Source organism: Pelophylax lessonae (assembly GCF_965119305.1).
Source record: "Pelophylax lessonae genome assembly, chromosome: 8".
Classification (NCBI taxonomy): Eukaryota; Metazoa; Chordata; class Amphibia; order Anura; family Ranidae; genus Pelophylax; species Pelophylax lessonae.
Window position 1 is genome coordinate 126,568,236 of NC_138775.1, and position 13,383 is coordinate 126,581,618.

The 13,383-nt window shown below is 43.5% G+C and overlaps 1 protein-coding gene across 1 annotated transcript in view; it reads left to right on the forward strand.

Annotated features, from left to right (window-relative positions):
• The window catches only part of GUCY2C (guanylate cyclase 2C), a gene marked incomplete at both ends in the record, with an annotated part of 728,187 nt that overhangs the window by 219,670 nt on the left and 495,134 nt on the right, over nt 1-13,383 (forward strand). The window contains 2 exons of the mRNA XM_082266300.1: nt 8,091-8,202; nt 8,282-8,363. Coding sequence (XP_082122426.1) covers nt 8,091-8,202; nt 8,282-8,363 — 194 coding nt within the window. The remainder of the gene's footprint in view (nt 1-8,090; nt 8,203-8,281; nt 8,364-13,383) is intronic.

Sequence of the window (13,383 nt, forward strand, 5' to 3'; positions counted from 1 at the left end):
AGAAGGCTCAGCAGGAGAGCAGCAGGACAGACCCAGAGCCAGACCCATTCAGAGGGGACGAGATGGTACAGTTTTACTAGGAAGAACCCCAGGTGGCCAGTGGAGATGGGACCGAGGTCTCTCCACCGGTCCTGCAGGGAATTAGGAGCCCAGTCTCCATTCCCCAGCGGCAGTGTAAAGTGCAGGGAGAGGAGAGCAGTGTCCTCCCTCCCCAGCGGCAGGCTGAGTTACAGGGGGCAGAGGTAGTTGTTCCTGCCCCCCAGCAGCAGAGTTATATGCCGGGAAGGCAGTGTGAAGGACAGGGAGAGGAGAGCAGTGTCCTCCCTCCCCAGCGGCAGCGTGATTTTTTGGGAATTGGGAGCCCAGTCTCCATTCCCCAGCGGCAGTGTGATGTGCCAGGAATTGGGAGCCCAGTCTCCATTCCCAGCGGGAGATACAGCAGGGAATTGGGAGCCCAGTCTCCATTCCCCAGCGGCAGAGTATCCTACAGGGAATAGAGAGCCCAGTCTCCTTTCCCCAGCAGCAGGACGCTGTGTTGGGAGGAGAGACAGTCGGTCTCCCTCCGCAAAGACTGGAAGTATGTATGGGAGAGGAGATTGTTACCACCTCTCCCCAGCGGCGGATCATTAATGGGCAGAGTGTTCTATCGGGAGAGGAGCTTGTTACCCCCTCTCCCCAGCGGCAGCTTAATGTACCAGGGGGAGACAGTAAGCCCCCCAACAGTGCAGATGGGACCGTGGTCTCTTCACTCACAGCATAGGGGGTAGGGACAGTCGGTCCTGACCCCCAGCAACAGGACTGTTTAGCCAAAGGGAAGACAGTCGGTCTTCCCCCACAGCAGCATGGTGGTGTATCTAAAGGGGAGACAGTCGGTCTCCCCCTCCAACAACCCGTCTCCAACCAGGCTACTTCTGTGGTAGCGCTGGCACCAGGGCAGAGTACCGCTGGTCTCTGCCCACTCAGCAACCCACCAAGGCAGTCTGCCAGTCTCCCACACAGCCAAGGTGAGGCATCTGGACATGGACAGATTTCTCTTCTACCCAGGTGTAGCAACCAGTTATTTTGGGTGGGCTGTACTGCTGTCTCTGTTTTGTGGGTGGGCTGCTGGACTAACAAGGGCACTGACCGGCAGAAGGTCAGATACCCTGTTAGTCTGTTTGGAAAAGGGGAGAAATGTGATGAGACCAATCTCGCCACTGGGCGTTGGAGAAGCCTGGTTGCTCGCCTCCTGCAATGTGACTATGGACCCTCTCGTCAGCCCATGCTGAAGGTAAACCCCATGGCGATTTGACTGTGTTGGTGGCATCTGAGCGCTGTTTGGATATGTTGAGCGCTCAGATCCAGGCTATCTGGGGATGGGTTGAATGTGGGGGTTCTGTTCAGTAGACTGGGAGTTATGCATTTTTGTGTCTTTTTGTGTTTCTTAACCATGTGGCTAATGGAGGTCGCTGTGAAAACTAGCTTTAGCTGCAGAGAGAGGGGGGGGATTGTTTCCAGCAGCCCCCTCCTGAGGAATGTCTACTGATTAACGGAGTGCTTTTGTCTAAAATAGGACAGTATGTTAATTGGGTCTGAGACTATTGATAAGCATGTTAATGAGCTCACCTAGCTGTCTACGAAGGGGGGAAGCCAGGATGCATTGTGGGGATGTTTTGCTTCTGGGAGTCTGTAATGTGATACATGTCTGCCTGTGTCACAGTCTTCCATTTGGTCCCCTAGGGGAGTGTCCACCAGGTGGGAGACCTGCATAAATACAGGGGCAGGTAGCCCTCAATAAACAGACCACTGCTTGAACCTCACACGGAGCCTTGTCTCGTTCTTGGGGGGATTCACTGTATGCTGTTGGAGACTGATTGCTAGGAGTGTAAGCTGATGTATGCTTTTCCTGTACGTCTGCTAGCAGCTATTCGTGAGGTTCCAGGTTGGAGTGCTATTTTGTATCCAGTTCGGGAGTTTGGTGTCCTGCAAGTAGCTGTGCCTGTCTCTCAGAAAGGGGCATATTGCCTAAACGGATTTTAACCCCTTGTCTGCAGAAACGGTCCGTTACAGTACTCCAAATTACTCCCAATACACCAAGTTACTCCCAGTACTCCAATTTACTTCAAAATTATTCCCAGTACTTTAAGTTACTCCCAGTACTCCAGTTACTCCAAAATTATTCCTAGTACTCCCAGTGCTCCAAGTTACTTCAAAATTACCCCAAAGTTTACTCCAAAATATACTCAAATTTACTCCAGTTACTTCAAAATTACTCCCAGGACTCCACGTTACTCCCAGTACTCCAAGTTACTCTAGAATTACTCCCAGTACTCCAAGTTACTCCAAAATGTCCCCAAAAGTTACTTCAAAGTACTCCAAAGTTACTTCAAAATAATTTCTAGTACCCCGAGTTACTACAAAATTACTCCAAGTGCTCCAAGTTACTCTAGAATTATTCCTAGTACTCCAATAGTACATGCAATAGTTGTGTGCATTGGGCCTATGAAAAGCTGTATGCGACATTCATTTTGTTCTTGTCTCAGCTCATCTCAGCCATGTTGTCATGTGAAAGGCAACTGTTTACTGATGCCAGAACCTTATCAGTCAATTGATCAAACACACACAGACTCTTTCCATGAACCAATCATATTACTGTCTGGAAACCGTAATAAAACTGTCCCCCTTTTACAAGCTTGAGCAATGCACTCTGGAGTGTAGTTGAGCATCATGGGAAATGTAGTTCCAAAACATCTGGGGTGCCAAGGTTTGCCATAACTAGTCTAAAAGTACAAGGAGGAAAACCAGCCCAATTCATTTGTTAGGCAAAATGGGCATCCGAAACCTGCCAAGTTTATATTCATTTTGAAGCTAAATCCAGGCTAGACAATAATCTGCACGTTAGCAGGCTTCACCTAGTAGGCACTCAGAGATATGAGTACCTATAGAAAACTTTATCTGGGACATAGTCATTAATATTGTGACATCCCAGAAACCACTCCTCCAATGCTCAGTTGGTCAGGTGGCCTCTATTAACAGCCCTTGGATACTAGAAAAAAAGAGAATGTTAGGACAGTTTGACAGCTCTTGTTAACATCAAACCAAGGAAAACATAACAGGGCTTTTGGGAGCCACTGTATGGTTTTTGCTTATTCACTGGACTCTACTGAAACCAGGATTTGCAAGTATTCTTTCTTTTCAGCTCTTTATTTCTTTGTTACATCATTGTCTCTTTATTTCTTTGTAACACCCTTTTCTGTAAATATTTTATTTGCACCATTTTGACCTTTTCATTATTAAACCCTATTTTGAAAAGTGTTAACATGCTCTCTAACATTACCATTGTCTCTAAAGCTTTTATTGCAAACTAAAAATAATCCCTGTCTCTTGAAGAGCGCTACTGTATAGTATAAATCCTCTGAACCTACCTGTCTGGTATATGGTGACAGTGTGTTTATTCTAAAATTATAGTTGGTATTGCTAATCTTGTGAAAGTTCTGACTTTTTGGTAAAAGTCGGTGGTGGCGGTTACAGGGTTAATTGCTTAATTGACTTAACCCAGTGACCATTACACTCAGGCTACTGGCACTTAGACTCACGAGCTTGAAAATCTTTGTGTAGGGTGCATCTAAGAGTGGCATTGTTACATAAGTGACAGCGCAAATTGAGATTGGCCAGTCCTTTGTCATGAGTTGGTAAGAAGGGCAGGAGTCTGATCCCGCAATTACACACAATACTTTATTCCTCAGTGCCTCAGTTTTTCCCCTGATTCGGTACTACTCCCACAGTCATTGCATGCCTACAGCTCCCCCTTCAGTTTGCTCACAGCTCCTATCAATGTGCCGGGCTCTCCTCCTGACAGTGTCCCCACACCCTCCTGCCGCTCCTCATGACAGTGTGTCCCGTGCTCACCTGCAACTCCTCCTGTCAATGTGTCATGACAGTGTGTCCTGCACCCACCTGCAGCTTCTCCTGTCAATATGTCCCCAACTCCTGCTCTCTCTCTCTCAGCTGCTCTTCCTGTGTCCGCCTCTGTCTTCCTCCTCCCTCAGTGGTCTCAACACACCTACTCCAACCTGTCTTCCACATCTTATGGCTTGCCTCAGTATGCCTTGTGCTTTCTTGTATTGCTTGAGTTTATGATTTACTCACATCAGTCAGTGAAGCACCTAACCAGTGAGTGCTGGTGTACCATGATATCTGGTAAAAAGTTTGAATATTCTAGGACTGAAAATATAACTAACGTCAAAACTTTTTTTTTTTTTTTTTTTTAGTTTTAGAAAGAGTGGAGAGGGATTAGAAGTAATGGCATTCGACAAGTGTGCCACACGATTTGCCACAATTGGGAATCACAGGCAGAAATGCAGCGATTTCACGCATAATCTGGATCGCTCAGGTGTGAACAGAGCCTAAAAGAGTCACTTTCAAACCAATACATCTGTGATAATAGGAATAAATGTGCTTCAAGAGCCAGAGTAGATGCCAGGAGTTAGCAAAGGCTACTATATGAAACTCAAGGAATACTAAATTTCTCACTTTTGTAATCTACAATGTCCCCAACTGGCCAAAACACACTCAGAAAAACTTTAGCAGTGCAGGCTTTCTTGTATACCAGTCCCCTTCACAGCCCCCCTTTCTTGTATACCAGTCCCCTCCACAGCCCCCCTTTCTTGTACATCAGTCCCCTTTACAGCCCCACTTTCTTGTTTAGCAGTCCCCTTCACAGCCCCCCCCTTTTTGTATAGCAGTCCCCTTTTTTAGCCCCCGATTTCTTATATACCAGTCCCCTTTAAGCCTCCCCTTTCTTGTGTATCAGTCCCCTTTACAGCACCCCTTTTTGTGTACCAGTCCCCTTCACAGCCCCCTACTTTCTTGTATACCAGTCCCCTTTAAGCCTCCCCTTTCTTGTGTATCAGTCACCTTTACAGCCCCCCTTTCTTGTGTATCAGTCCCCTTCACAGCCCCCTACTTTCTTGTATACCAGTTCCCTTCCCAGCCCCCCCTTTCTTGTATACCAGTCTCATTCACAGCCCCCCCCTGCTTGTATAGCAGTCCCCTTTATAGCCCACCATTTCTTGTATACAGTACCAGTCCCTTTCACAGACCCCCTTTCCTGTACACCAGTCCACTTCACAACCCCCCCTTTTTTGTATACCAGTCCCCTCAATAGCCCCTTTTCTTGTATACCAGTCTCCTTCACAGCCTCCCCTTTCTTGTTTACCAGTCCCCTTCACAGCCCCCTTTCTTGCATACAGTCCCTTCACAGCCCCCCCTTTCTTGTATACCAGTCTACTTCATGACCCCCCCTTTCTTGTTTCCCAGGTCCTTTCAAAGCCCCTTCCTCCTTTTTTATATTCCCCCAGTGCCCTTTACATGAAAGCCCCATCCCTTACATCCCAGTGATTGTTGTTATGGTATTTTTGGGGTGATGTCCAGTGCCATCTGACCTCCAAACATGGTGTGTATCCAAAGATTTCAATTTTGATCTCATCTGAGCAGACTATATTCTCCCAGTATGTCTCAGGCTTATCTAAATGTTGTGCAGCAAACTTAAATCAAGCTTCAACATGCTTTTTCTTCAGCAATGGAGTCTTGTGTGGTGAGCGTGCATTTATGGTGAAATTATTTTCTTTCCACTTCTGGATTATGGCCACAATAAGTCCTCACTGAAATATTCAGAAGTTTAGAAATCCTTCTGTAACCAATGCCATCAGTATATTTTGCAATATTAAGTTTGCATAGGTCTTGAGAGAGCTTTTTGCTTTTACCTATCATGAGATGTTTCTTTTGTGACACTTTGATAATAAGACACCTTTTTATAGGCCATCAGTTGATACTTAGCCAGCTGATATTAATTTGTGCTGACAAGGAGCAGGATTGCTTACCAATTACTGATAGATTTCAGCTGGTGTCTTTGCTTTCCATGCCTTTTAGTACCTCCCTTTCTTCATGTGTTCAATACTTTTTCCCTGTGTCATTCCATTTTATTACATATAACTTAATTTCTGAATGTATTTGTTTTGGTTTCTTTGTATGTATGGATTGCAGGAGTTGTTACCAACATGTGGTGAAAATTTCATGCCAATAGCACCTTTAGGACTATATTTATCTAGAATAGTGGTGACATGTTTAATACTTATTTTACCCGCTGTATATATACTGTATATAATGATTTTATGGAACAAGCTAACATGATAAAAAAGAGATTTATAGATAATGGATATGATGAGTTTGGTTTAGATATTGATATTTCCTGTGTATTGAATTATGATTGGGATAGCCTTTTACAAACAACTAAAATTATTAAATCCAATGACGATAAATCTCTGTAGTCCTGTTTTACTACCTATTCGAATCAACATTATGCATTGGGGAAATTACTCGTGAAGCAATGGGGTATTTTGAAAAATGACAGAGTTTTGGGGGTTAATTTACCTAACAAGCCTGGATCTTAAAAAAAGCTTCCAATCTTAGAAATCAGATTGCCCCAAAAGTAGTTGAACGACCCAGACAATTAAGCATGTCTGGAGGTCTGAAGGATTTTTTTCCCTGACATAGATGCCATGTTTGCAAATGCACTAAATATAATGTGGTAAGAACTAAGACATTTGTTTCTAGAACTATTAAAGGACATACTGTATATCATTTAACATACACTATATTGTCAAAAGTATTGGTACGCCTGCCTTTACACGCACATGAACTTTAATTGCATCCCATTCTTAGTCTGTAGGGTTCAATATTGAGTTGGCCCACCCTTTGCAGCTATAACATTTTCAACTCTTCTGGGAAGGCTGTCCACAAGGTTTAGGAGTGTGTCTATGGGAAGCACATTTGTGAGGTCAGGCACTGATGTTGGACGAGAGGGCCTGGCTTGCAGTCTCCGATCTTATTAATCTTAAAGGTGTTCTATCGGTTCTCTGAGGTCAGGACTCTGTGCAGGCCTGTCAAGTTCCTCCACCCCAAACTCGCTCATCCATGTCTTTATGGACCTTGCTTTGTGCACTAGTCCAAATCATTTGGTGGAGGGGGTATTAGGATGCAGGGTTGTTTTTCCAGGGGCTGGGCTTGGCCCCTTAGTTCCAGTGAAGGGAACTCTTAAGGTGTCAATCATGTCAAGACATTTTTGACCATATCATGCTCCCAACTTTGTGGCAACAGTTTGGGGATGGCCCCTTCCTGTTCCAACATGACTGCACACCAGTGCACAAAGCAAGGTCCATAAAGACATGAATGAGAGAGCTTCTCTTTTTTGCAAAAAATCAGTTTATGGGCTTGTGATAATTTTCGAAAAACATCAAGTCAATTATGTGTAGATTTGTTGAAGTTACTAGTGTTTCCTTCCTCTTTTGTTTCCCTTTGTTTATCTCTATATTGTAATTTTGCTTGTTTTTCTCATAGTTCATAAACCTCTGCAATGCTGGAATACACTATAGTTCACCTTTATACCAGAGCACAAATGAAGTGTTAATGATTTGAAATTATTACAGAGGCATCTCTGCTAATTTTTCCTGAAGAAAGAATATAATAATAAACTTAATTACTCATCAGTTTTAAGAAGGCCCATAATACTCTTCTTAAAACAAGTTGTTTGCAAGTCCCACTTTCATTGCAGATCCAAAAAATAAGGGGTTTATTCCTCAATTTAGAATAGTGAGCATAATCAAGCAAATTATTCTTTTCTGCTTTTGTGGTCAAACACACATCTATAATCACTGGTTTATAGTACAAATACAATGCATATTATAGAGCCATGTTTTTCGGAATGCGTACAGCTTGTTAGGGGAATTGGCTATCATCAGTGCAGAGTAAGAAGCCTTGGTTTCCGTAAACTGCACTGATGAAGGGCAACTATCCTGAAACAAATGTTTGCACAGTTTTGCAGAATAAAGTTATCTAAAGTATTAGCCTGTATCTGTGCAGTTGACTATAGGGGCAGAAAGGAATATCTTGCATGGCTCTGCCTAATATCTTAAAATGAGCAAGTATCCACTTATTTTTTGAGATCTATGATGATAGTGAGACCTGCAATTACCTTCTGGTTTAGGAAGGCTCTACAGCGTTTCTCACTAATTAGGCTCACCTCAAGATAACATGTCTTTGTTTCTCATCAGTATACAGAACTTCTTCGGTTTGACACCAGCACCAACACAACAACTGTAATGGATTTACGCCCTTCATTTACCTGGAATAATCAAAGACTCCCAAGTGATGTTCCTGGGAGTGGTAAGCTCTTCTCTCCTTTTAAATCATTGTAGCAATAAACCTTTCTGTGTTTTTATTATGTTTTTTTCTTCTGTTTCAGGTCCTAACATTATGACAATTGCAGTCTTCACTCTGGCAGTTGCTATCATACTTGTTCTCATAACTGCACTTCTTGTGTTTCGGTAGGTCCTTTAATTAATTAAACTGTTTAGGAAAAAACTTTAAAATCTGCTCCGGGGAAGCAATAGCAGGTTCCTTCTGGTGCCTGTGTGCAGTATAATATTTCATCCAGATTCCCCCTAAACTCTTGTGTGCCCCTCCAACACTTCTTCACTGGCTCCTCAGTAGAGGCATTGGTAAAAAGCAAAGCACTCTGCTGAAATGCAACCTCTGACATGGCTGGAGGGCTGCGCAATAGTTTTGATTTTATAAATTTCCATTTATCAATTATTAGGATGTCCTTAATAAAATATTCAAATAAAAGGGTTCTACTTTTTTTGGACAAATCAGCTAGAATGCTATATTTGCTATATGCTAATCCTATATCACCCAGTACCAGGTTGCGGTCCTCAGGATCGCCCCACCAGGAGGTGAGCAAGCTGGGGTCCAGTAGTGGTTATAGCAGGTAAGGATAAAACAGAAGCATAGTCAGTAAAAAAGCCAAAGGTCGGTAAAAAGTAGTTTCAGGTTGGGATCAAGCTGAAGCATAGTCGAGGAACAAGCCATGGGTCAGTAACGAGTGGTAGTAAAGATACAGATGGCAGCTGGAAAGACAAAAGCAAGATACTGGCTGAGAAAGAAAACAATAATCTGGCAAACAGAAAGTGCAGAGGCATGGCTTAAATCAGGAAGTTAAACGGAGGAGCAAAGAGTTCAAGGTTCAAGACAAACCAGGTTCAAGGCAGGATCATTCAATTGTCCAGGAAACTGTCCAGCATTTCTGGTGGTTTAGCAAGAAGAGACATTGCCTGACACAGCAGAGGTTCCGGATTTCAATTCAGGCCCTGACAGTACTCCCCTCCTTCCACGACATCTTAGGGCTGGGTTTGTGAGGAAACCCCTGATGGAATTCTCTTGTTAAGCTAGGGGCATGAATGTTCTCCTAAGGCTCCCAAAAATTTCTTCTGGCCCATATCCTTCCCATTGGACCTGATATTGTAATTTTCTCCACCACAAATTTTTCTTCACCCTGATCCACAACAGGTGGAGTAAGTGGGCGAATTCTTTCAGAAAAAGGATTTTCATGAAATTACTTGAGCAGTGATAGGTGAAAAACAGGGTGAATCTTCATACTGTTTGGATGTTATAAGCGAAAGGTAACCAGATTGATTTAAGCAAAAATCTTAAAAGGATCTACAAACTTTTGGCCCAATTTAGCAGATGGAACATGAACCTTCACATTTTCAGAAGATAACCAAACTTTGTCACTCACATGAAAAGTGTGACCTGTGATGTCTGTCAGCGGCCTCCTTGTAACAGTCCTGAGCCTCCTTCACAGTAGCAATTAATTTTTTCTGAATCTCCTGTAATATAGATAGTCTATTGGTAACAGCAGGAATTGGAGTTGAAATGGGGAGATCAGGAATAAAAACTGGATGATACCTGGTGTTTTAAGTGAAAAGGACTTTGAGAAACCGAGCTACTGTGTGTTTAGAATTGTAATAAGCAAACATTGCCGTAGTCACCTGAAAATAACTGACAAAACATCAAGGTATTGCTCCAATGTTTGATTGGTCCTCTTGGTCTAACCATTAGACTGAGGATGAAAAGCAGAGGACAGATTAATTGTTACACCCTAAACTGAACAAAAGTAAACTGTACACCTCTGTCAGACACCACATCATCAGGAATTCCATGTAATTTAAAGACTTCTCGAACCATCAACTCCATAGTTTGTTCACCAGAAGGTACCCTTTTAACTAGTATATTATGAGCCATCTTAGTGAGATAGTGGACAACTACTGAGATAGTGGCCATTTCTTTTGAGGGAGGTAAATTGACCGCAAAGTCCATAGAAATGACCCCCATGGTCTTGATAGAACATGGAGTGGCTGGAAAAGCCCCAAAGAAGAAGCTTGGGGTGTCTTTTTGCATGCACAGATAAGGCATGAGACTACATAGCTTTTGAAATCTTTCTTGTAACCAGGCCACCAAAAGGAACATGACAAATGTTCTTCTGCCTTAGAAACTCCAAAATTCCCTGCAGGTTTACAGTCATGAACTAACATTAGGGGTTCAACCCCAGCAGATTCAAGTACATAGAGATGATGTGCTTGAGTCCAGAAGTCATTCTTGTATTCAAGGTTAATGTCCTTAGGACGATGATTGAGCAGTGGATCATTCTCATTCCCCTCTTTGAAAAAACTCAAGAATGTCTTGGAACTCATAGCCCAGGAAGTTCTTTTGAGGTAGGATTGTACATTCAGAATCGCCTTACTGGAGAGGCTCCGACAACATCCTTGATAGGTCATTGGCCTTTCCATTACATAGTTAGTGAGGTTGAAAAAAGACAGCAGTCCATCCAGTTCAACCTATGATGTGTGTGTGTGTGTGTGTTTGCTTTTAACCGTACATTGTATACCCCTGTATGTTGTGGTCTTTAAGGTGCTCATCTAATAGTTTTTTTGAAACTATCGATGCTCCCTGCTGATACGACTGTTTGCGGAAGAGAATTCCATATCCTTACTTCTCTTACAGTACGTATTTTAAGGTTAAACCGCCTTTCCTCTAGTTTTAATGAGTGGTCACGTGTCTTATTGTATTCCCTTTCTCTGAATAGTTTGTTCCTTATGCTAGGGTCGCCAGTACAGTATTTGTACATTGATATCATATCCCCCCTCAATCGTCTCTTCTCCAGAGAGAATAAGTTCAGTGCTTGTAGTCTTTCCTCATAGCTGATGTCCTCCATTCGCCTGATTATTTTTGTTGCCCTTCTCTGGACTCTCTCCTGTTCCAGCACATCCTTCCTGAGGACCGGTGCCCAGAACTGGACAGAATACTCCAGATGTGGCCGGACCAGAGTCTTGTAGAGAGGGAGAATAATCTCTTTATTTCTGGAGTGAATCCCCTTTTTTTATACATCCCAGTATTCTGTTGGCTTTGCTTGCAGCGGCTTGGCATTGCATGTCACTGCCAAGCCTGTTGTCTACCAGTACCCCCAGGTCCTTTACCATCCTAGACTCACTCACCCAGAGGTTCCCCCCCTAGTGAGTAGCTTGCTTTCTGGTTTCTGGCACCCAAGTGCATTACTTTACATTTTTCAACATTAAACCTCATCTGCCATGTAGTTGCCCACCCCATTATTTTGTTCAAGTCCGCTTGTAAGGTTTCCACATCCTGTATAGAAGATATTGGCATGCTTAGTTTAGTATCATCCGCAAATACTGAGATTGTACTAGATATCCCCTCCTTTAGATAATTTATGAATAAATTAAACAGGATTTGCCCCCAGGACAGAACCCTGGGGGACCCCCCTTTCCACACCTGCCCAATCCGAGTACTCCCCATTAATCACCACCATTTGCACTCTCCCCTGGAGCCAGTTCTCTATCCAGGTACTCACCTTATGGTCCATACCTACCTTCCTTAGTTTGAACAATAAGCGTTTGTGGGGAACGGCGTCAAAGGCCTTTGCAAAGTCCAGATACACCACATCCACAAGCTTACCTTTATCTTGGTGGCAGCTCACTTACATAGTTACATAGTTACATAGTAGGTGAGGTTGAATAAAGACAATAGTCCATCTAGTTCAACCTGTGTAGGTGTGTGTGGCTGTAATCATCTCACATACCCCTGAATGTTCTGATCCTTGAGATGTAAGTCTAAGAGTCTTTTGAAAGCCACCATACTACCCGCAGAAACCACCTCTTGTGGTAGAGAATTCCACAATCTTGTTGCCCTAACAGTAAAGAACCCCCCGCGTTGCCTGAGGTTAAAACGCTTCTCCTCTAATCGCATTGTATGCCCTCGAGTCCTCATGCAATCCCTTCGAATGAACAGCTTTTATTCTAAGCTGGGATCCCCATTAAGATATTTATAAATTGCTATCATGTCCCCCCTCAGACGTCTCTTCTCCAGGGAGAATAAATCGAGCGATTGTAGACGCTCTTCATAGTCAAGGTCCTCCAATCCCCTAATTAGTTTAGTTGCCCTTCTCTGGACTCTCTCCAGCTCCAACACATCCCTCCTGAGGACTGGCGACCAGAACTGGACGGAATACTCCAGATGCGGTCGGACCAGAGTTTTATAAAGTGGAAGGATTATAGTCTTATCTCTGGAATGCATCCCTTTCTTTATGCATGCTAATGTTCTGCTGGCTTTGGCAGCTGCCGCTTGACATTGCATGCTGTTTCCTAATCTATCATCAACTAAGACTCCCAGATCCTTCTCCATTTTTGATTCCCCCAAGGGCTCCCCTTCTAACGTGTATTGTGTTTTTATGTTTTTAGTCCCCAAGTGCAAAACCTTACACTTCTCCACGTTAAACCTCATTTGCCATGTCGTTGCCCACTCCGTTATTTTGTCCAGGTCATTCTGTAGGATATCTGCTTCATGCTGTGAAGTTATTGCCCTGCCCAATTTTGTGTCATCTGCAAAAACTGATATCGAACTACTGATCCCGACCTCAATGTTGTTTATGAATAAATTGAACAAGGTTGGTCCCAAGACTGAGCCTTGGGGGACCCCGCTTACCACCTCAGACCAGTCTGAGTATGCGCTGTTTATTACTACCCTTTGGACACGCCTTTTTAGCCAGTTCCGTATCCAAGAGCAAACCCTGCTATCGATACCTGCAGACCTTATTTTATAAATTAAGCGCTTGTGGGGAACTGTATCAAACGCCTTAGCGAAATCCAAGTACACCACATCCACTGGTCTCCCCCTATCTAGCTCACAGCTCACCTCCTCGTAGAATGTTAGGAGATTGGTTTGACAAGAACGCCCATTTGTAAACCCGTGCTGATTACTGCTGATGATGTTGTTGTCTTTAGCAAACTCTACGATATAGTCCCTTATCATCCCCTCCAGAAGTTTACATACTACTGATGTCAAACTGACAGGCCTATAATTTCCCGGGATATGCCTCTGGCCCTTTTTGAATATTGGAATCACGTTAGCTTTCTTCCAATCCCCTGGTACATCTCCTGTCCTAATACTGTCAGCAAAGATCAGGAACAGTGGTCTCGATATAACTTTACTGAG